The sequence below is a fragment of the Thermobia domestica genome, chromosome 11 (assembly GCF_964235325.1).
Source record: "Thermobia domestica chromosome 11, izTheDome1.hap1.1, whole genome shotgun sequence".
NCBI lineage: Eukaryota > Metazoa > Arthropoda > Insecta > Zygentoma > Lepismatidae > Thermobia > Thermobia domestica.
In genome coordinates, this window is record NC_137464.1 from 4,043,863 (window position 1) to 4,065,494 (window position 21,632).

The 21,632-nt window shown below is 36.0% G+C and overlaps 1 protein-coding gene across 1 annotated transcript; it reads left to right on the plus strand.

The window, feature by feature from the left end:
* Positions 1 to 14,797, plus strand: LOC145663530 (neurocalcin homolog). The gene is made up of 5 exons (XM_081729638.1): positions 1 to 118; positions 1,710 to 1,827; positions 6,888 to 7,003; positions 7,869 to 8,057; positions 14,030 to 14,797. Exons 2-5 carry the CDS (start codon positions 1,758 to 1,760, stop codon positions 14,231 to 14,233), a joined length of 579 nt encoding a protein of 192 aa, XP_081585764.1. The 5' UTR covers positions 1 to 118; positions 1,710 to 1,757; the 3' UTR covers positions 14,234 to 14,797.
* Positions 14,798 to 21,632: the final 6,835 nt, after the last annotated feature.

Sequence of the window (21,632 nt, forward strand, 5' to 3'; positions counted from 1 at the left end):
AAAAGAAACAAAAGAAAGGAATGTTGACAGAGCATTTTATGCTCTTAAATGAATCGGCGTAGTTGCCAGTATTTACTCGACTCAGAACTTGATGTTTCTTCCTGAAACTGGCTATCTGGTAGAGATTTTTGTTTCCTAGTTCGTGATTGTTGACAAGTTGGATATTAACCTAAATTTTGTTTTTAAGTTGTTTCATGGTTGTGTACTGTAGCTTTTATGCCATATGTCCAGTCCATATTCTATAGTCATATTCAACCCTTCTAATGTCAATCTGTACACATTAGTGCAACTCTTCCTTTAAGAAACACTTTCTAAGGCAGTAAGAGTACATTTTCTGCTAAAACAAATTCATATTACATGAATATAAGTATGCTCCCACAAAATGGGAGAGCATGGTTTAATAATTATAGGTTTATAATATATATATCTACAGTTATCTACAGATACATTTAATGGAAACACCAGGAGTTCGAAACGCATCAGATATCTGAGTTGGCAATGGTCACGTGGCGACGACAAATGCAAATCCAATCCAACGCCAGGAGCAGTAAAACAGAAAAGTGTAGCGAATTAAGCAGACAGTAGTAGTGTAAAATGGAGGATCTATTTTGTTTCCAAAGAGAGAAAATTATTGGGGTTCGGTTATGTTCTCTGATCATCACAAAAGTGTCAAGTGTGGATGGGACAGTGTCCAAGGGAATGACTTAAACCCTTCGGGAAAATCAAAATGAAGAGGAACAGTAACCGGAAGAAAGCACATAGTGACAGGTCCCGCCAGTAGCGGATCTAGGTCTGGGCCGGGGGCGCCTAGGCCCCTCAATTTTCTGAGTGACGTAAATAACTTAAGCTATTATTTATATATTTTTGAAAGTTTATAGTAAACTCATGATATACCTATCATAGTCTGGGTTCTGGTTGGCTCCCACAGCTTTTAGCTTCTGGGTCCCGCCGTGTATTCAAGCGGAACTGTCTTGCTACTTCTATTCTAATGACAAAAGAATTCAGTGATATTTGAAATACTTATCTAAATCATTGTAGTTGGTAAATTGAATCTAATTATTCTCCAGAAACTTAAATCCATCTCCGAACTTGAAAGCTAGAGCGCCGATCCTGGAGGGCCCGGGTCCCGCAATGCTCATATGGGCCGCTTATATATTTTTATGAATATGTATTTTTATTGTTCTATGTATGTTTATGAATATAAAATATTTGGCATAATTTGAATTCAGTTTGTCTTAAAATCCTCATCCTTCTGCAACAAACATCTGAATGTCCCCCTCCTCTCGCAAAGTTACAGAGAAATCGGCACCTTTGCTTGAAAGGATCTATCTTATTATTGTTATATTGATTCGTTGATACATTTTGTTCTGATTTCAATATGAAAAGAAGACAAAATGTAACAGGAGAATGTAATTATTTTTTTTTCAACAATATAACTTAACCAGTTTATTTTATTACATAGAGATAATTTAAAGTTTTTTGCAGAAAAGATCACTTTCAATCAAAGCATCTGGCGAAAATATGAAAAATGAAAAAAAAAAATGTTTTACGTATTTTATTAACATTAATTTCTACGTAGTAATAGTATGCGATGTGCTTTTTATTGTACTAATCGCAATTTGACAGACTAATATTTCTCTAAGACCTAAAATAAATTATGATCAGAAATACATTTTCATTTAGTTTTATGTTCTGTTGTTCACTTTCAGATCGTTACAACATGATTTCCAGATGTCCCAAACTAATTGTTCAACGTCATGGGAAACAAGAGCTCAAGTTTCAAGATCCATAATTTTCCAACTCTCAAATTTCGAAAGGGGCTGACAGGTAATCATGAAACTCTTACTTCAGTCCTACATGGAGGTAACAGTTTGTATGTATTCTATACAAATGAATGTGAGGGGGTCGGTTTACAACATTACTATATTTTATACTAGCAGAAATCCCCATTCCTCGCACGAAAAGGATAATGTGTATACAAAAGCTTTGAAACTAAAGAAATGTGTGAAATATACACTATGACGGCGGCATTGCTACTATCAATTCTCGAGCCAGCAACAGAGTAGAGTAGTGTGGGTTGCCTACCACGCAACTACTATGGTTCACTATACATAAACAGTACGTACTGTAAATGTTCACCCCCTCGTCCAGTCAAAAATGAAAAAAAAAAAAAGTATGCAATTAGATGTGGTAAAGATCTCCTTGTGCCCAAAATCTGGTTGCTATAGGTGACTTCGTTTTATACGAATATCTGATGACAGACAGACATATTTTTATTTATTAATATATATGAGGGTTATTCAAAAAGTAATGCCTCCGAGCCCATTACTTGATCAATAGTACTTCAAACATTCTGAACAGTTTATCATTAATCCATTGATGTTTAAACTGTAGAATGTCACTTGTTTCACCTTCCTATCTCTTCTCGTTCTAGAGTAATGGAGCAATCCATGACATCCAGTAGTGACGTAAGGTTGGAACGGTAGATTGTCATTGAATTTCTGACTGCGGAAGGTTGTGCGCCCAGGAACATTCATCGCCGGCGACGAGTCGTGGATACACCATTACGACCCGGAAACGAAGCATCAGTCGATGGAGTACTGCCACACGTATTCTTCTCCGCCCCCCCCAAAAAAAATCAATGTTGTCCCATCTGCTGGCAAAGTGTTCTTGACATTCTGTCTCATCCTGCCTATAGTCCGGATCTTGCGCCCTGTGACTTTTAGCTCTTTCCCAAACTTAAGGATCAGCTTAAGGGCCAACGCTACAGTTGTGACGAAGAGGTATAAGTAGCAGTTCGTCAATGGTGTTGCCAGCAGCCATCACAATTCTTCGACGACGGCTTGAAAAACCTTGTTTCACGTTGGAGCAATGGTGGCCGTAATGGAGGCTATGTTGAAAAAGGACGCCACTATTTATAGCTGACATTGCAAGCTTTCCACTGATACCTGTATCGGTGCTATCTGTCAAACACAAATAAAAGTATCATCTTGGATGCATTACTTTCTGAATTACCCTCGTAATAGTAGACAGTCTGTGTCCATTGCTGATTCGGGTACTAGCGGCGTTCGCTCTTTATCACATACAGAAGAGCTGTTATCAAAATGCTCGCACTAGTTACTTAAATTATTAATATTATTACAAACTTAGAAAATATGACAAGTAACTCTAAAAAGGTGAAGTGTAGGCCTGTTCCTTAAGTCTAGCGTAGATACTTTGTAGTCCGTCATCTGAAACGCAGTTTAAAAGAAGAATATGGGGCACTATCCACTGTTTCCAATGCGCAAAAGCAAGATTTATCGCCAGCAGTAGACCTACCGTAAAAAGATTGAAACTGCTCTCCGCCGTCCGAGGAGGATCACTTTAAGATGAAACCTTCTTACTTCGTATGACGAGATTCAAACGTAAGTGTATAAATGAAGTATGGAATAGATTCCAATAATAACAGTAATAATATATATTTCTTAAGACGTAAAGTTTGTCAAATTTGTTTCCTCAACTTGACTTGTGGGCCCACAAAACCATTTTTGAAAGAACTAAAAAGAGGTTATTTAGGGTTGCTGATGCCCAATCATTTCAACAAAATATATTTTTCTAAGACGAAGCATAAATATAATCTGGGCCCAACTTCAATAAATCCCCAACTGGGATCTTCTAGAGTTAATTAAAATATTTATTAAGTTTTTAAATTCTAATGGTCCTAATTTCATATATTAATAGCAGACTCAACATATTTTTCTAAGGGGGCCAAATATTAATGTTTTCACTCCCATAAAAAGTTCCAAGTTAGGCCGCTGATCGCCAGCCCCCAGAAGTCATTGTAATTGCCGATGGTGCTGAATGTGAACACTGCTTTCGTCTGACCACAATGGATTCCCATAGAACAATGTATTTAAACATTTATAAAGTTAGTTATAAGATTGATAAGGCCAGCCGACATTGACCATAGGCAAAGCAGCCAAGCCGATCCAAAGGATGCAGGGAGAAATGCTTCTGTTTATTGATCCTCTGTCTCCATCACAACGCTGGAGAGAGCACGTGCTTAACTGAATATCCGCCATAATCAAGTGATCGCTCTTTAACTATATGAAAATAATCAGGTGAGTTGCTCCAATCTGCGAAACAACTCGAGCAGAGATCTTGAACGGTTTCAATAGGATTAATGAATCACTCACTGAACCTGTCTCTGAGCAAATTCCGGGGGGGACATGTCCCCCTAGTCTTCGAACTGGGGAAACTGTTCCCCCAATAATCCCATTTGAAATGTGATTTTCATCTACATTGGGCATGAGAATCATTGTGGATGCCTAAGTAGAAACGTACCAATTATAAACATGCACGTATTCAGATTTCAGAATACGTTCACGGCACTGATTTGTAATACTGATATGAGCCACTACTTCATCTACATCGCCTGATATATAATATACCACAGGTTCCTATCAGAAATAAGATTCATCTACTGTAATATGTCTCGTTTCCCCCTCCCCCCGCAGAATAAGCCTCAAATCTGCCCGCCTCCCAATGTTGAATATAACTCTGCTCCCTGATCCTCCACACATTGTTTTTCAACTTCATAAATATTTTGAACATCGCTTAAAAAAATATATGGTAACGGTCTTAGGGGCCGTCCACATATTACGTAACGCTATTTTGGACCAATTTTTACCCCCTCTCTCACCCTTGTCACACTTTATAACGCAAGGCCAAACCCCTCCTCCCTTCGTTACGTAACACTTTTGAATTTTTGTTTTTAATCAATTTTCCTTATTTTGCGGGTTATTACAATAAAAAACAACTATTTTTAATGGCAGAACTTTTATTACAAAATGCTTTTATTCTGAATATATTTGTACTGTTTTTCGCCAATAAATCAATTACGTATTTGAAAATGGTAGGACGGTAAGAATATTTAACCCCATAAGATTTCTTAATTAACCAGTCCTAATTCTTCAAAACTGCATACTGTCGTTTTCCCAAGGAGATCGCACCCATCCTTTTCGGTCACCGGTAATGACAAAGAGGAATTACTGCCGAAAGATGCAGGTGAAACAAGATCTTAAAAAAACTGACATCGACCTCTTTTTCAGGAAACCAGGATCTTTCGTGCATTTGATGTTCGTCACTTTCTTCTCGAGCACAGATTCGAAGTGGCTGCACATGCGAAGGAGCAGGGACATCTCGTTTGTGAACAAGCTTTCGAGCATCTTCTTTGGACTTTGGACTTCAGTTTACCCCTTTTGAAATTCTTCCTGTTCTAAATCAGTACGAGAATGCGAATGAAGTCGATTTCTTCAGAAATATTCAAATTCAAAAATAAGAAATTTAGTACGGGATGAATACGGGGTGAATATACGGAATTAGGTTTTTAATTTTTTTTTAATTTTGATCTACAAATCGTGGATTGTTCCGTCGCGGAAAATATTATTCCACGAAAAAGAATTGCTTCTGTTTCCCATGCAAAACCCCTTAGAAGACTAGAGTGAGTAATGATTCAAATCAAAGGTTTCAGATAACATTCTTAAAAATAGCAATACGAGTGGGAACATGAGGACATTTTCAGGCAGCGGTTACGATCACTAACAACTAACTCCGGAAAAGCGTGTTCCCTAAATCCAGTTCTGAGATAGCCACAAAACGGAGTTTTATTGTATTGGAATACAAGGATTCGTCACCATTTATGCTGGTGCCTAGTGCGTCTTCAAATACCTTCTGTATGATTCAATTTATATAGGCTATAGTTCGCAATTTTCCAAAACAATAGAAATATTTATTTATCTATATATATAAAAATGAAAGTGATTATATTTGTAACTAAATAACTCTTACCCGAAATCGGTCGATAACGACTCCTTATACATCCTCAATGCTAAAGACAGATTTGCATCGCCGCTCTGTTATGTGTATGCGTTTTGCTCAAATTTGCTTCCCGAATTGTCTTTGTCTGAATGGCTACGTTCTATTGAGTAGAAGCCTCGAAAAAGAGTGGATTCACTATGTACTTTTGATTTTTGATGTAGAAGGCAGGAAAACAATTCTTACAATGTATCCAACTTTGTTTTATATAATTTACTAGGCCTATATTGAAGACATATAATATAGCTAACTTACGACAGGAGTCCACTCTTGAGAGAAAAGTCTTAAGAAAGACAATTGAGGCGTTGGATGGCGTAAGTCAGTTTTGAGACATGTTCAGACATTGAAACTTTTATCAGAATCGATATAGAAAAATCGGACAAAATCGGTTCTTTGTGCTGCCATCTTTTGGCCTATGACCTGGTTCTTTTACCCTAATATACGCAACTTTGCCATCCAACAGGTTATGGTTTCAAGTTTACGGAAAGACTTAATCTGATTGTTTTTTTTTTTTAATGAGTTACGCCACTTTGACATCCAATGCCTCAATTGCAGAAAGGCATACAGTAGGTAGGCCTATAGTTCTGGCGTAATACAATAGCGGGAATATTAATTAAAGCGAACCGGTAAATCAATACCTGAAAAGCAGTTTCCACGGGGAATCGAACTCTGGATCACACGTTTCAATATTATTATTATTATTATTATTATTATTATTATTATTATTATTATTATTATTATTATTATTATTATTATTATTATTGGGTTTATGACACTTTCTGACATCTGTTATCCTGCTTCTCTTGTAGTTAACGAGTCGTGCAAATAAGTGGATTCGTAAAATGGCAATATAAAATGGAACCAAACCAGTAATAAGACAACGACCCCAGACACTCGGCTGCAACGCTAACCTTTGGACGAGAGGGATCTGTTCGTAAGCCTTGGAGATGCTTCCCTACTGACTTTGTAGATAGCATTTTTGGTGCAGTAAAGCTGTAGTAAATATTGATTTTTGTTGTTTCTAATTTCAGCCAAAGACATTGAGCAATACTTCAGAGATATGAAGAAAGCCTTCCCATCACAGCACGTGAACAAAAATAATTTTCATGAAATCTTTGTCTACCTTTTTCCCAAAGCAAGTGAAGAGGTAAGAAGCTTTAGATAATCCCGTTCAGTTGTTATGAGATATTGAGACATTCTCATCATAGCTAGTGTTACTCACGAGACTAGAAATATGTCAAATAGAAATACGTACTCAAAAACGACACCAGAAATACTTGTACAGTCAGCGACAAAAGTTATTTCCGTTTGATGAAATGAGTTTCGTAAATAACTTCAGAATGGAAGGACACTTTGACACAGTTTTCAGTAAAAATTAAAAAAGAATGTTCTGTACGTTCCAGTCATATCAACCTTATTCCCAACATAAATGTTATCAACTTTTGCCGGTAACTGCACAAACTTGAGACTAAAAACAAAAATTCTCTTCTATTTCTGAGTCGGTATGACAAATTTCTGCAATCTTGTGGACAACACTAGTTCATCCAAGTCTTACGTCTCACAGAACAATTTTTAAAGAGGGAGTTTGGCTACGGGCATATATGTAATTTGAAGTATTCACAAACTGCATCTATAAAAAATGTTGCAGAAGGACCGCAAGATTGTGAAACTTGGATATTTGGATAGGGCAAGTATTACTTAATAAGTGAAGTATTGACCCAAGTACGGTAGGTCCCATAGTTTTGGGGCTATCGACCTTTAAAATTCATTTTTTCATGTTTTCGGCAGCCTGTAATTCCAAAAGTAAACATTTGTGCAACCAGGTTTGTCTGTGCACTTTCTCTTATCTTGATGTCAGGAGGAATCACCTCCTTAAACGTTGTCGCTGTTGGTTTGAAACACCCCCTACCGTGTTTGTGGCCCGTGGGTGCCATTTTTAGAACACCCGATTTATATATTAGAAATCTTTCGTCGTTTAGTTGATGTTGTTAACTGATTGGAGCGTTGTTTAGATTTCAGATGACTTGTTCGAATACTATGACTTCTCGAACGATGGGAAATTGGATATCCGAGAATTCTTCACTTTGATGCTAGCCGCACTCGATGATAAGACTCTGGATAAACTGTATTGGATGGCCAAAATGTACGACGAAGAGGAGGCGGGCTTCCTCACCAAGGACGAAATATTGAGGTTAATAGCGGTAGGTTTTGTCTTTTAGTTTTAAACGTTCAAGATTTCCTTTTATAAAAGCATCACAGATGCAGTTACCACGTTCCACAGGTACTTCTAGTCCCAAAAAGGCCTTTTCTATGTTACAGCAGATTGAACATAGAGACAACATATTACAGGAACAATTTGCTTTACAGAAAACGACGTACACAATCATTCTTGAGGTGCATTTCGCCAGCCACCCCCACCTTGGAGTTTCGAAACAAAACCTATGCCAATCGTTTGTGCCGGAATGTACCGCAAAAATTTTCGTTTGTACCACTTCCGGCACGAAGTTATAAGAGTTTTAAATTGGGGGGCCTGGGGAAACGGCAGCCTCCAACCTTGGTACAAACGAAAATTTTTGCGGTACATTCCGGCACAAACGTAGCAGAAACCATTGGCATAGATTTTGTTTCGAAATTCCAAGGTTGGGCTGGCGAAATGCACCTTCATTCTTGTATTAATCAACAAGTGACTTACGTTTCACAGTGTGAGACTATTGAAGACTTCCGAACTATGAGAGTTCAATACTGGAATTTGTAGTATATCTATAACTACTGGTTACAATAGAGTAAAAGCATCAAACATAGAACCTGTTCCTTGGACGCTGAACACATATCAAGAAGCAATTACTTAGCTTCTATAGAGATAAAAGTTAAAACGGGAAATCGTACCTTCAACATATTCCGGATTCAATAGATGGTTAAGGGAGGATATAGAATCTTTTTTTCTCTTGGATTGCCGAATCAATTGCTAAAACCACATCCCGATGTCTCTTATCGTTTCTGCTATTGGCAGAGTGTTGCGGATTCTGATGGTATATTCTCTTGAGACTCATAACCCTGTTAGGATTTCCTCTTTTTGAGATAAATTTTAGAGTTTCACTTAAACAGCTACTGCTTCCTCACTATTTATCGTAAAATCATAAGTCATACCTCTTTTTTTTTTTGTCTGGATAGATTGTACTTTCCAACGGTACTACTCGCTTGTCCGTATTATACACTAGAAACAGTAAAATCGTAAAAAATCGGGAGATTTTTCGAAAAAAATGAAATTTTTGTGCCCCTCTGGCCCGGGCCTAAAAGAGCACTGTTATATGTATAGTACATGTGCAAAATTTCATTCTTGTATCTTGAAAACAGGTCGGAAGAAATTTCTGAGTCTGAAGGTGACCCATTTTTTTCATATATGTATATACATACATACATGCAAAATATACTTAAAAAGTGTACTGCGTTATTCATATTTCACCTAGAGTCATGGTTCAAACCCAGTTTCCTTCAGTATAACGAGCTCTTTCCAACGGAACCATTCACATGACCGTATCACACACCTGAACCGGAAAATTAGGGATAACACCGACATTTGCTTTTTAAATCCCACCGAAACGATTTGCCCCTCCGACCCGGGCCTGGGTTGAATAGGGATCTGATTTTTTTTTCTAAAAATGCGTTCTTATGTACATAATACATGTGCAAAATTTCAATCTTGTATATTGAAAACAAAGGGCGAAAAATTGTTGAAATTCTGAATTCAGGCTCTCTCTATATATACACACATATATATACATATTATAAAAATGTATTGCGTCTTACTAGTTGGCCTAGAGGCATGGTTTAAACGCAGTTTTCTTTAGTGTAAGGAGTCCTTTCCAACGGTACTACATATATTTCCGTATCATATACCTGAATCGGAAAAATTGGGAAAACCGGAATTTATTCTGAAAAAATCACCCTCTTGGAACACTTGCGTCACTCGGGCCCGGCCCTGGTTTCACGTAGGAATCTCAGAAAAATTTGAGAAATACCCAAAGGTACACACAATCCGTATGCAAAGTTCCAATCTGATATCATGAAAACTAAAGGCGAGAAATTTTTTGAAATTTGCCTTAAGAAAAAAATAAAAAACGTCACGCCCCTCCGCTCTTACTTCGCGCCGCCAAGTTAACCATCCGGTTCCAAAACGCATCTGGGGCGTTCTTCGGTCTATCCTTGACTTGACTAATAAAACCCTCCGGCTTAAATACTTGTTATAGAACCTAAATAAGCGGTCAAAGACGGTAGATATTATGCCATGGTAACAAAAGTTACCAAAGTCCTAAAAGGGTTAATGGATTGCAGGAAACCGCCGAAGGTCAGTTGTTTTTGCCCAACATACTACCTGGGTGTGGCAGTTTAGTTACATCGTGAACTTCCGTAACGACAGAGTGAACATGGGACCTCCACAGAGTGTCATAAGGTCGTGTATGCTGTACGAGTTCTAACTGGAATCAATCGCCCCTGAAACGGGGCGGAAGATATACCAGGCCTTTGGTGAGGGTGTCGTGACTATGCGAACAGTGCAGCGGTGGTTTAACAAGTTGAAGAACAGTGATTAAACACTCCAAGACACACCACGTGCCAGAAGGCAAACACATGTACGTACAAAATAAAGATCTTCAGGCAGCAATTCAGGCGAACAGTGGCCAGACATGTGAGGAACTGAAACCAGAATTCAGTGTGAGTGGAAAAACCATACGGCAGCACCTTCTTCAACTTGAGAAGCACTATTATTTGGGTCGATGGGTCCGACATGATTTGACTCCAAGCCAGAAGGCAACGCGAGCAGACACGTGTATTTCTTTGCTGTCTCTTCTGAGGAAGGAGGCATTTCTGGATAGGATGTTGACATGTGATGAGAAGCGGGTGCTGTACGAAGCTCCATGGCGCCGTCGTCATTGATTAGCATCCCATGAACCGGTTCCAAAATAGCCGAAACCAGAAGAAGGTTCTCTTGTGTGTTTGGTGGACTGCTCGCGGCATCGTGCATCGGGAACTGCTACCAGCTGGTCAGAGTATCAATGCAAATGTATACTGTCAGCAGTTGAGCCGTGTTCAAGAAAAGCTGAAAGCACTTCTGAATTGCAAAGGGGTCCTCCTCTTACAGGACAACGCTAAACCCCACGTGGCTAGTATCACCCGGGACAACATTCTACGCCTTGGATGGGAAGCACTATTATATCGGCCATACTGCCTAGACATTGCACCGTCCGATTATCACCTGTTCTATTCCTTGGACAATCACCTCAGAGGACGCCCGTTCAAATTCCTAGTAGAGGTGTAAAATGCAAGTGATACCTTCTTCGCTCCAGGACCCACCAAGTCTTAGGTGACATATCGATGTTCGAAGGTGGTAGGAGGAAAAACGACAGAATTGTCTTGGTTACCTTTATACATCGATATCTAAGTTTTATACAATAACAACGGTAGAAATAATGCTCAGTGCTATATAGAGTTTGGTTTCTATATAGCACTGAGCACTGATCGCTGAGCACTGAGCACTGAGCACGGTTTCTATATAGCAGTGATTAAACACTATATAGAGTGTTTAATCACTGCAATATAGAAAACTAATTGGTTTCACTATTATAATAGATATTATTATTATTATTATTATTATTATTATTATTAATAATAATAATAATAATAATATCAAACAAGTGTGTTGCGATGTCCTGGAAGTCCAGTAAAGTGTGCCGTCAGTGAAAAAAGGTTGAGGACCACTGGGCTAGGAGATAGCATCTCATGAAGAAAGCTTACATTGAGGAAAATCCGTTATCCGGACAGCAGTATATTGTACAAATATACGAAATAATTATGTTTACTACAGAAATCAGTATGGAGCATACGTTATACATATGCTCATGCCGTTGCTGAATGTATGACATGTTATAATGGGAGTTTGGGAGGTCGGAACACATTTTACTATTAATTCAAGTATGTTACTGTTCAGGACGTCAGATATAATGGTATTGGGTTCGTTCATTATCTGTTCCTGTGACGGAAAGCCAGATATAAGGGTAAGTGGATTGCGTTCGATACTTGCTTGTTCCAGTTCGAGAAGACCAACTAATAATACTATCGGGATCCGAACCTTGGATCTCTTTAAAAATCTTCTTTATAACATCATTCAATTGCACAAATTAATGAATTATAATGAGAAACTGGTAACAAAACAAATAACTTCACCCCCCACGGTCCTAGGATTCGGGCGTTATAACAAACTAGAGGCATATGCCGTATACCCACCGTCGCTGTTGCGCCAGCTCCACGATATACTGGTCAATACCTGTAAAAGAATACAAGGTGGGACAGCCATGCGTGATTAACACCAGACGAGTAGTGGGAAACGAAAGTAAATGTTTGCAGCTCCCTGCTTATAAATACCTTACCTTGTGACATACTACTTTAGACTGCATACGTTTTAAAAATTTAGCATCCTTGATTCACTATGAAAGGAAATGTAAAATTACACTCTTTAATATTATTGGATATTACTCTCTACGAATCTTAAAAAGAAAAGAAATATGTCGTAAGACATTTATATTTTGATTTATCATCACTGACACTGAAATATTTACATGTAAGCACAAACACAAAACACTTTTGATTTATCATCATAATTTTCTTTTCTTATTCGGTGGCCCAATTATTTACGAGACGATACCGTTAACGCGCACGATATTCGCGATCGGCGGATATAATGCTAAAAACTTACTACTGCACTGTTGAATAGTTGACTTCCATTGCTGGATAGCGATGAGTTTAATATCCCATTCCTTGATGTACAGTAGGATTCTTCTATGAGTTCGTTACATTGGCGAAAGAAATGCGTAAGAATAACTCTTATTATCACGTATACATGTTCTCTTCTTCCTATCGAAACATTGTTTATACACATATCACTACTTCCAGATTTCTTGATGCATTTTATATATATGAGAACTTAATTACTATCCATCTTAATTCTGAAGTTTTAAAATCAAACTTATTTTGAGAGCGTATGTTGAATACGTCCAATTTGCTTAGCAGATGTCAACGCTCCTCCTTTTCTTCGCGCGTCACATCGTTGCCAGTTAAACAGCGTAAGAATACACTAGCAGACTAAAATATAGTTCGTAGAAAACATTAAGTTTTTGCTTCTTTATTTTACTAATAATGTATAATGGATAATCCATAGGTTAATAAAAATCACTATAAAGGCACTGATAACTTCAATAAATCATGAAATTAATGATTATTGATAGATTTAACATTATCACGTAAAATCTGTCATCATAACATGAGTCCATACTGCGTGGGCGTTCAGCACAAGGGTAGCAAAATATTTTACCTTGTTTGGACTGACGGGAGAAGCAGGGCTGTCTGGAAAAGTGAGGCACCTTTTGGGTGACAAATTCCTGAGTATTGTCCTCCTCCAAATGTAAACTGGTTGCGTTTCCTTTCTAAGAATCGGAGTAGAGGAAATACGAGGGTTGATTTAAAAGTTTATGTCTATCGATATCGTTATAGTGTAACAGTCTTTCGTATATTGCATACGCATACGTATTTTACATACGTCAGGTATATGTTATATACGTTCATCCGTGAGATCCTGAATACCTATATACAGATCTTTAGTTCTTACGGAAAGTACGTTTATTCAGAACACTTATACGGAAAATACGTATGAAATACACTTTTTCAGTTATACGTTTGCTGAACGTTAATTCCAAAAACTACAGGATTTACACATGTAAAACACATTTTACGTACACCACATAAGTTTTTTTGTGTGTGTACACATATAATATTCAGATTTTATATCTTTCGGTACTGATCACAAAAATTACTACCATTTTGTGTAAAAGTGAGAAATTCGCTTTGCACTGTTTTATTATTGTTATTATTATTATTATTTAATCTAATTTCTGAGATACACTGTAGAAATGTGATTTTAGTTTTAGATTCTGATTCAGAACATATTCAAAACACATTTCCTTTAATAATAATAATAATAATAATAATAATAATAATAATAGGACCTATTAGTATGGCTTGTAGTTTTCATTCTTGTTTTAAACTTCTGCTGAAGTCATAGTGTTACTCTTGTCAATACAACAAAGGAGCTAGTTTTAATTAACTATGGACATTTTCTGTTTAGACCCTGTACAAAATGATATGGAGTCACCTTCCGAACCTCCACGCGTGCCTCCACGTGGAAAGAATCAGCACAAGGCTTTTCACGAAAATGAAGAAGGACCACGAAGAGCGAGTGACTGTAGAGGAATTCATCAATGTTGCCAGGGACGACACAGATATTCAGCGGCTGCTCAACATTGGGCGAAAGGCTTTTCCTTACAAATGAAGGTTCGCCAATGCCAGTGCTTCTAGCAACGTGGTCACCTGAGAGGGTCAGTAATAAAATCGAAGGATGAATCGTTGTAAGCCTATTGATTGAAATTTCATTAGAACTTTTTATATACAAAGTACTACAATAGTTGTTCACTTAATCCGGAGCAAACAATATCACGAGAAAAATGTTTTTCCTGCCTTTGTATAGCAAGCAAATGACAAGAAGTGGTTTCCTAAAATATACAATGGTCTGCTGTATCAAAATAAGACGTATTTCATATTATTAACTGTCAGTAAATTAATTAGAATAATAAAAACACTTTTTCCTTACATATAACGCAAACTAAAATCTTAAAATTCTTAGAACTTCGTCTTGAGTCTAACGTTAGATGTAGGAATAATTCCTGACAGTTTTGGGACTAAACTTGATGCCTATTTCCGGTTAACACAATGGTCGAAGTAAGACGACATTCAGTGTTTTTTTCAGTGACGAAGATTACCCCATTTGGTTTTTCAGTGATTAAGAGATACAGTCACTGTGAAGTAGATGCTAATATACATTTCATAAATCAACTTTTATACACAGTAATTGAGGAATAGCTTTCCACGTCAAAGTTTATTTCTTATGTAGAAATAATTTCTAAGTTGGCAACCGACATTTTTTGTTATTTCCCCCCCTACCTTTTACTTTTAAAATGAAATGTTCACAAAGAAGTTCACCCCTTGCTCCTACGCAAGAATTCGACGTGTCTTCAGTTGGCCCCCTCACTTCTCCCAAATTACGCCAAACGCCGTACTTCGTTAGTGCAGTAAGAACTAACGTTAGTGCTATCAGCGTTTACGAGATATAGATTTTTGGTGCGGAGCATCCCCCCCATCTTTGTGCAGACAGATTTTCACCAAACTTATCACATAGTGGATAATTAGTGCACTAAAACGCACTAAGCACACTATTAGCACTATAGTGTTACAATATTTTGGGATTTATTCAAAATGTTTGGTGGGCGCCAACTTCAGAAATATCAACATCTATACAAATTGACGTAGAAACATGGAGTTAACTGCAATCGTTAGTGCATCGTTAGTGCACTTGAAAGCACTAACGTTAGTGTTACCACATTTTGGGATTTATTCAAAATTTTTGGTGAGAGTCAACTTAAGAAATACAAAATTCCATACAAATTGTTAGTATGGAATTCCATACAATTTTCTACAAGCACTAATGAATGACACTAATGTTATCGTTAGTTTTTGAAGTGGGGGCAAGTTCAAGCTGACCTCCAAAGATATTTTACTTGTAGCATCTACACTAATGAAGCACTAACGTTAGGCGTTGATGCACTAAGAATCACTAACGATGCACTAACGATTGACTCTAAATTTATCGTTAGGGCGTATTGTGGGGGGATAAAGTTCACAAACTTCGTTAGTGCTTCATTAGTGTAGGTGCTACAAGTAAAAGCTTGTGAGCAAATTCACGCTGCCCTAGCCACTTCAAGCACTAATGAAAAAATAATGCCATTCGTTAGCGCATCATTACTGCATCTTAGTGCACCAACATCTAACGTTAGTGCTTCATTAGTGTAGGTGCTACAAGTACAAAACCCTTGGGAAATAGCGTGAACTTGGCCCCCACTATAAGCACTAACGAAAAAAATCAGTGCCATTTGTTGGTGCATCTATTTAACAGAAATAATTTTGTAAGTGCTTCACCATTAGTATAGATATGACCAATTATAAGTTACGAAACTTACATAAGAAATACATAAGGAATTTTTCATTGCGTCAAATTCCCACCACATTCAAAAGCACTAATTACCTCTCCTAGTGCAATTGTTAGTGTACAAACACTTAACCTTAGTGCTTCATCAGTGTAGGTGGTACAAGTAAACCTTTGGGGGCCAGTGGAACTTAGCCCGCAAACTTTAAGTCCTAACGAAAAAAATAGTACCATTCGTTAGTACTTCTGGAAAACACTAACAGCTTCGTTAGTGCTTCACAATTAGTGTAGTTATGACCAATTACATGTCACGAAACTCACATGAATTTATGGGGAATTTTTCGTTGCGTCAAATTTCCGAGCGACGAAAAAGCTTTTGAAATGTTGGCCGGAGAAGAATATCTGGATTGAATGGGAAAAGAATGAAACACTGAGGGGAAAAACATTAAAAGTAATTGAAAAAGGCAATAGAAATTGGTTGAAAGGGAAGTAGATATTTTTACTTTGCATTGAACTTTGTTTTGGAAGAATCCTAACCTTTTATATTCTTAAATATCATTCCATATTGAGTGGAAGAAAAAAGATGTTCGAATGGTGAGAATGTGGAATTAGAATATGCTAATAGTTGAAGGAGAAACCGGAAGTGATATTTTGTTTCTTTCAACCATTTTCTGACTCAAGTATTATCAATATTCTTTCTTTCTTCCTACACGCAGTATATAGTGAAAGAATAGATTATACACACGTTGTCACTGTTATATGATGCTTATTGAATGACACGCTCCAAACAATAAAGATTCAATTTAGAATGGAAAAAACATTAGTGCAGCATTCCTCTAAAACCAGGACTACTAACAACTAAATTCGCGGATAATAGATCTGTTTGTGCTGATTCATATTTGTTTTCAGGCGTTTGAAAAAATAATCTAGACCTCAATTAATACAATTTAGCAGCCAAGGGTTGGGACACTTATGTGTATGACTACAATCCGTGAACAAAATGTCGGAAACAATTTATTACAATCCAATGCATCCAATAAATTTTCTACTCCGAAAAAAATGTAATTGACAACTAAAAATTTTATATTGCTAGAAAAATAAATATCTGGTTAAAGAAACAGCCTACATATTATACCGACCAATACATCTTCGTTTTACTAGAGACTTTTATTTTGTCAATAATATTTACAATCAATTGGAATGTGACTTAAATTATTTTCAAGGCGTGCAAATCGTATAATGACAACTACTGCTATACACTCACAGTGATCTTTTTGTTGCTATGGCTGGGCTGTATTGCTAAAGTATTTAAATGCTGATGGTATAGAGAATGTCTTTGAGATGAATTTCCACAAGGGAAAAATATTTTACGTAGTGATAAAGATAGTGAATTTACCGGTAAGAAATGTAAACGTGTCACAAGAAAAATAATGTACAACCTTTAACAACAAAAAATCCAGATGTTAAAGCCAATGTCGCAGAAAGATTTATTCACACCTTTAAATATCTCGTGTGGAAACACCATATATATAACGTACCGCACTCTCGCGGTATTGTCATTGTTTGTAAAAGCATACAATTAAAGTTAACATTTGTAACGTGTACACGTTCCAAGTTTAAAAAATGAAAGAAAATGAAATGCAAGATTTTATGGACTTAAAGTAATAAAAAGAAAAGGAAATGAAAAATAATGTAAAATCTAAGGACTTTTAAATTGCATTGTAAAGGTGTTCGAAATGAAATCCAAAAATGTCACTCCTTTTTTGCTTTTTTTAGCGTTGTAAAAATAGCGTCTTTTGTTGAGTAGTCTTTCGAAGTAAGGTATTGTGTAAACAATTGCTCTGGAAGTCATGAGGTATACGCGTGATGACGTGGTTGTCGGTTGCGCTGATCTGGTCTTGGTGAGTGGGCGGAGTCTTCTCCCTGCACCAGGCTTCGAGCAAGCGACGGCTGAGTCATTACTGTTCAAGAAACGTAGAAGTGAGGCATCTCAGCTGGATTTTGTTTTCCCTTTGTGTGACTTGATTTGTACGAAGTTTAAATGATACCAAAGTGATAGAGTTAAAAAGTTTAAATTACTAAACGAACAACTTGAGTTTTTGGGAGTGAATAGAAGTTTAATTCATTTTTCTTTATTATGTTAAAATCAGTTGGGATACGTTAAGGAGTTAAATAATCCGAGAGTTTAATAGATTGAATTAAGAGGGTTGAGTTTCAAAGCACCTTCTAAATTAGTCTTGTTTTAAAAATGAAAATGGTTTTTGGTAGTAACTATCGGTTAAGATATGTTAATTAAATACGTAAAATTAACTGGATATGTTAATTTTTGTAGTCGAGTTGTGCCTATCTAGGGTACTCTCAGAGGGGAGCTCAGGAGTTTTGATTAAACTAAAAATAGTATTGTAAAATCGGTTAAGGCAGTTAGTTACATTGCTCTGACGTTTAAACAACTAAAGTTGGTTAGCTTGTTTGATTAATCAATTAAAATAAAGTAAAATAGTGGTATTTTTTTCTGTTCATTAAACATACTGAATTTTCTTGAGAGTAGGATTAAAATTAGTTTCGGCTATAAAGTCTGGTAGTGTTCAGGAATTGATAAAGTGATCGCACTGAACAGTTATAGTTAGTACCTATTTTAAAGTATCTAATATTTTAAAGCAGTAATCTCGGTTATAAAAATCGAGAAGTATTCAGGAATTGATAAAGTGAGAGCTCTGAACAGTAGTATTGTTACATTGTTTAAAGTGTCTAATATTTTAAAACCAAATATCTTTCCTGAGTTCAGAAAATATTTGCGTAATTCTTTATGAAGATTTAATTTTTTTCTTGAAATTAAAATTGTGAATTACACATTTAAGATTTAAAGTTGAGAATAATTTGTACTTATTTATTTCTGTACGGCAATTGGTAGTTTGTTGAGAAGGTCAATTTCCAAACCTATGGTTGTGATGTGACGTATCAGGATAAAAGCGTAAGGATTTTTAATATAAGAAATATTTGAATCTGGTGAGTATTATAAATTACTGCTTATGGTTGAGTAGAGTAGAAGTAGATTAACTAGTGATTGAATTTCACCTCACGCTTCACCCAATGGGTAACTGAAAGTGGATTAATAGTATTCGTAAAATTTAAAAAAACGATAGATTGCCATCTAGTTTAAACAAGTAAAGAAACAATGAAATAAAATAGATAAAAGTATTTTTTTAACTTTCCCATTTCCCATTAATTAGAAATAGTGATGCCTGAAGAATAAAATGAGACTCAGAATTTATTATACCTTATACCTTCTAGAGCAGTCTGTATTGCATTTCAGGGCGCTATTATATTTAAAAGTCTTTGAGAAGAAATTTACTTCAATTCAGAGTTAAGACATTTTACAATTTTTGATAATTTGTGCGCAGTACTTTAGATTATTCAATTCAATATATATATAGTGAATTCTGAATAAAAATTTAAATCGGATATTTTGTATATAGCAGTAAAATTAATTATTAAAAGTCTTGAATCGAAAACTAAATTTTATTTCTACCTGAATAATTTAGTCTGAATTTGAATGAAGTTAGTTATGTTAATTGGAATAGGTGAAAAAGTTTATTTTTGTGGAGGTTTACAGGTGCAGCTGAGAGGTACTGCTTCGGATGAAGTCACTCGCTCTTTAAATAATCAAACCAAAGAAAAAGGTAAATCGTTTTTTGGTTGGTTGCAAATTACGGTGGTAGTAAAGTGTGATATCGATAGTTTGTGACACATTCCAGTACGAAAATAGCACCTCTAAAGTCTCTTAACACAGTTTACTTGAGGTATGATACATTCAAGACACCAAGACTTTTAATGTTCAAATCTAGCAATAGATTTATCATTTTGTGATAATACAATTTTGTGACAGTAAAACTAAATGCATTTATGACAAGGGGTACTTCGGCCATTGTACCGAGAAAACCATCTGCATATCACCTAGATTTTTTAATCAACAAGCAATCGAAAGTGTTTCAGAGAGAAGAACTGCAAGCCGTGTCTAAACAATTAATGTTTTTAAACGATGATCTAGTGCGAACATGAGTCAAAGATAGCAGAAAGGATTATCTTGTCTTATCCCACCTCCTTTATTTCGCGGATACCTGTCTCTTTGTTAAAGTACTAGTTGATGCAGCGTGATCAAAATTTTCACATCGGACTTCCTATTAATTGTTTTATTTTCAGAAAATACTATGACTTCATACATTAGAAATTACAACGTAGTGTAGACTTCTAACAAAATTGGACGTCACATTTGGGGAGGTTTATTATCCATCTTCAACGTTCATAATGAAAATAATAAAATAGCATGACGTCCTAGAAGACTGTAATGATTTCAATTCGATATAAAAACAACATAAATGATCTTATTTATGCAATTAATTCTTATCATAAAACAAGAAACTTATTTTCCTACTATTCTGTTAAAAATGTATGCTTGATAAGATATCCCAGTAAGTGAATCAGTATATCAGTGCCATTCTCACGAGGGTCAATTAAGTGCTTATGAGAAAGGACAAAATACAACAGGTATAAGTTTAGATTTACCATGACAAATAAACAATTGTGACGTTATTAAATTTGTCATATCAAATTATGTGATTATTCTTTGTAGGCGTACTTCTGTTCCGCTTGTGTAGCGACTAATGACAGCCAACAAAAATGAGAAGAAAACTGACAAAACAAGCTTCTGGGAAAAAGGAATTGAGGTAACAAAGCAGAAGTTATATATATCTCTGTCACGTGTCGTGAAAACAAGGAGGAAAGAGTTCAGAGGACTTTCAAAATTCCAGGGAAACCTTTCCTCTGTCCTGAAGTATACCACAGCCAAGTAATACCAATGTATACAGGAAATCCTGCTTAGCTATTGGGAAAAATAGAGGAAAGTGTGCACAGCATATTTTGAGTTCGTTTTAAGTTTTTTCTTATCCGTAGAAGGAAGAAGTACTGTAATTGAGCAAGTTGCGTACATCAATATACTTTCTTATTATGTCCGTTATAAGCATATATATTTTTTTAACGGAAAGGTCTACCTCCATTAAGCAGAAGCCTGTCTTTAACGGAAATTTTTGCTAGTCCCGCTCGATTCCATACTATAAAAACGTTTAATTCTGCGGTAATACGTAATAATAATATGAATTTCGTAATACAAATAATAATAAGCACATTTTGAGCTGTTTCTTCTAAGAACTTCTCCGAATTCTCATCATATGTTCACCGAATAAAACTTTAGTATACTTTCAAAATCACTCAACTTTAATATAAATGTTTTCATTTAAACACTGTCATTTTATAAATGACACCTATAATTTTATTGACATCTTTTGCGCTATACCCAATTCCCTTTGTAAGCACACTCTATGTTACCATAATACAACTTCTCAAAAATCACAATTTTACAACTACTACCAAGGGTTTGGAATATATTCTCTTATAACTGTATTACAAGAACGTTCGGCCTCCTTTGGACTATACGGTTTTGTCATATTTATATATTTCATACAAGTCATATATCTGTAAGTTTTAACAATTTATGGGAACAATAGAATCTTAGGCATGAACAATGGCGTATTTTATGGGCAACCGAGGCTACCGGCAGTAGCCCTGCAACATTAATAAAGAAAGTTAATATAATACGTATAAATTAATTTAAATAAATACGATTACAGTTTATTAT

What these genes read in the sequence shown, in the direction of transcription:
- LOC145663530 (XM_081729638.1), top strand. Translation starts at nt 1,758, where the DNA reads ATGGGAAACAAGAGCTCAAGTTTCAAGATCCATAATTTTCCAACTCTC. An exon ending in ATTTCGAAAGGGGCTGACAG is followed by an intron (nt 1,828 to 6,887) that starts GTAATCATGAAA and finishes TTCTAATTTCAG; the next exon opens with CCAAAGACATTGAGCAATAC. An exon ending in AAATATTGAGGTTAATAGCG is followed by an intron (nt 8,058 to 14,029) that starts GTAGGTTTTGTC and finishes TTTTCTGTTTAG; the next exon opens with ACCCTGTACAAAATGATATG.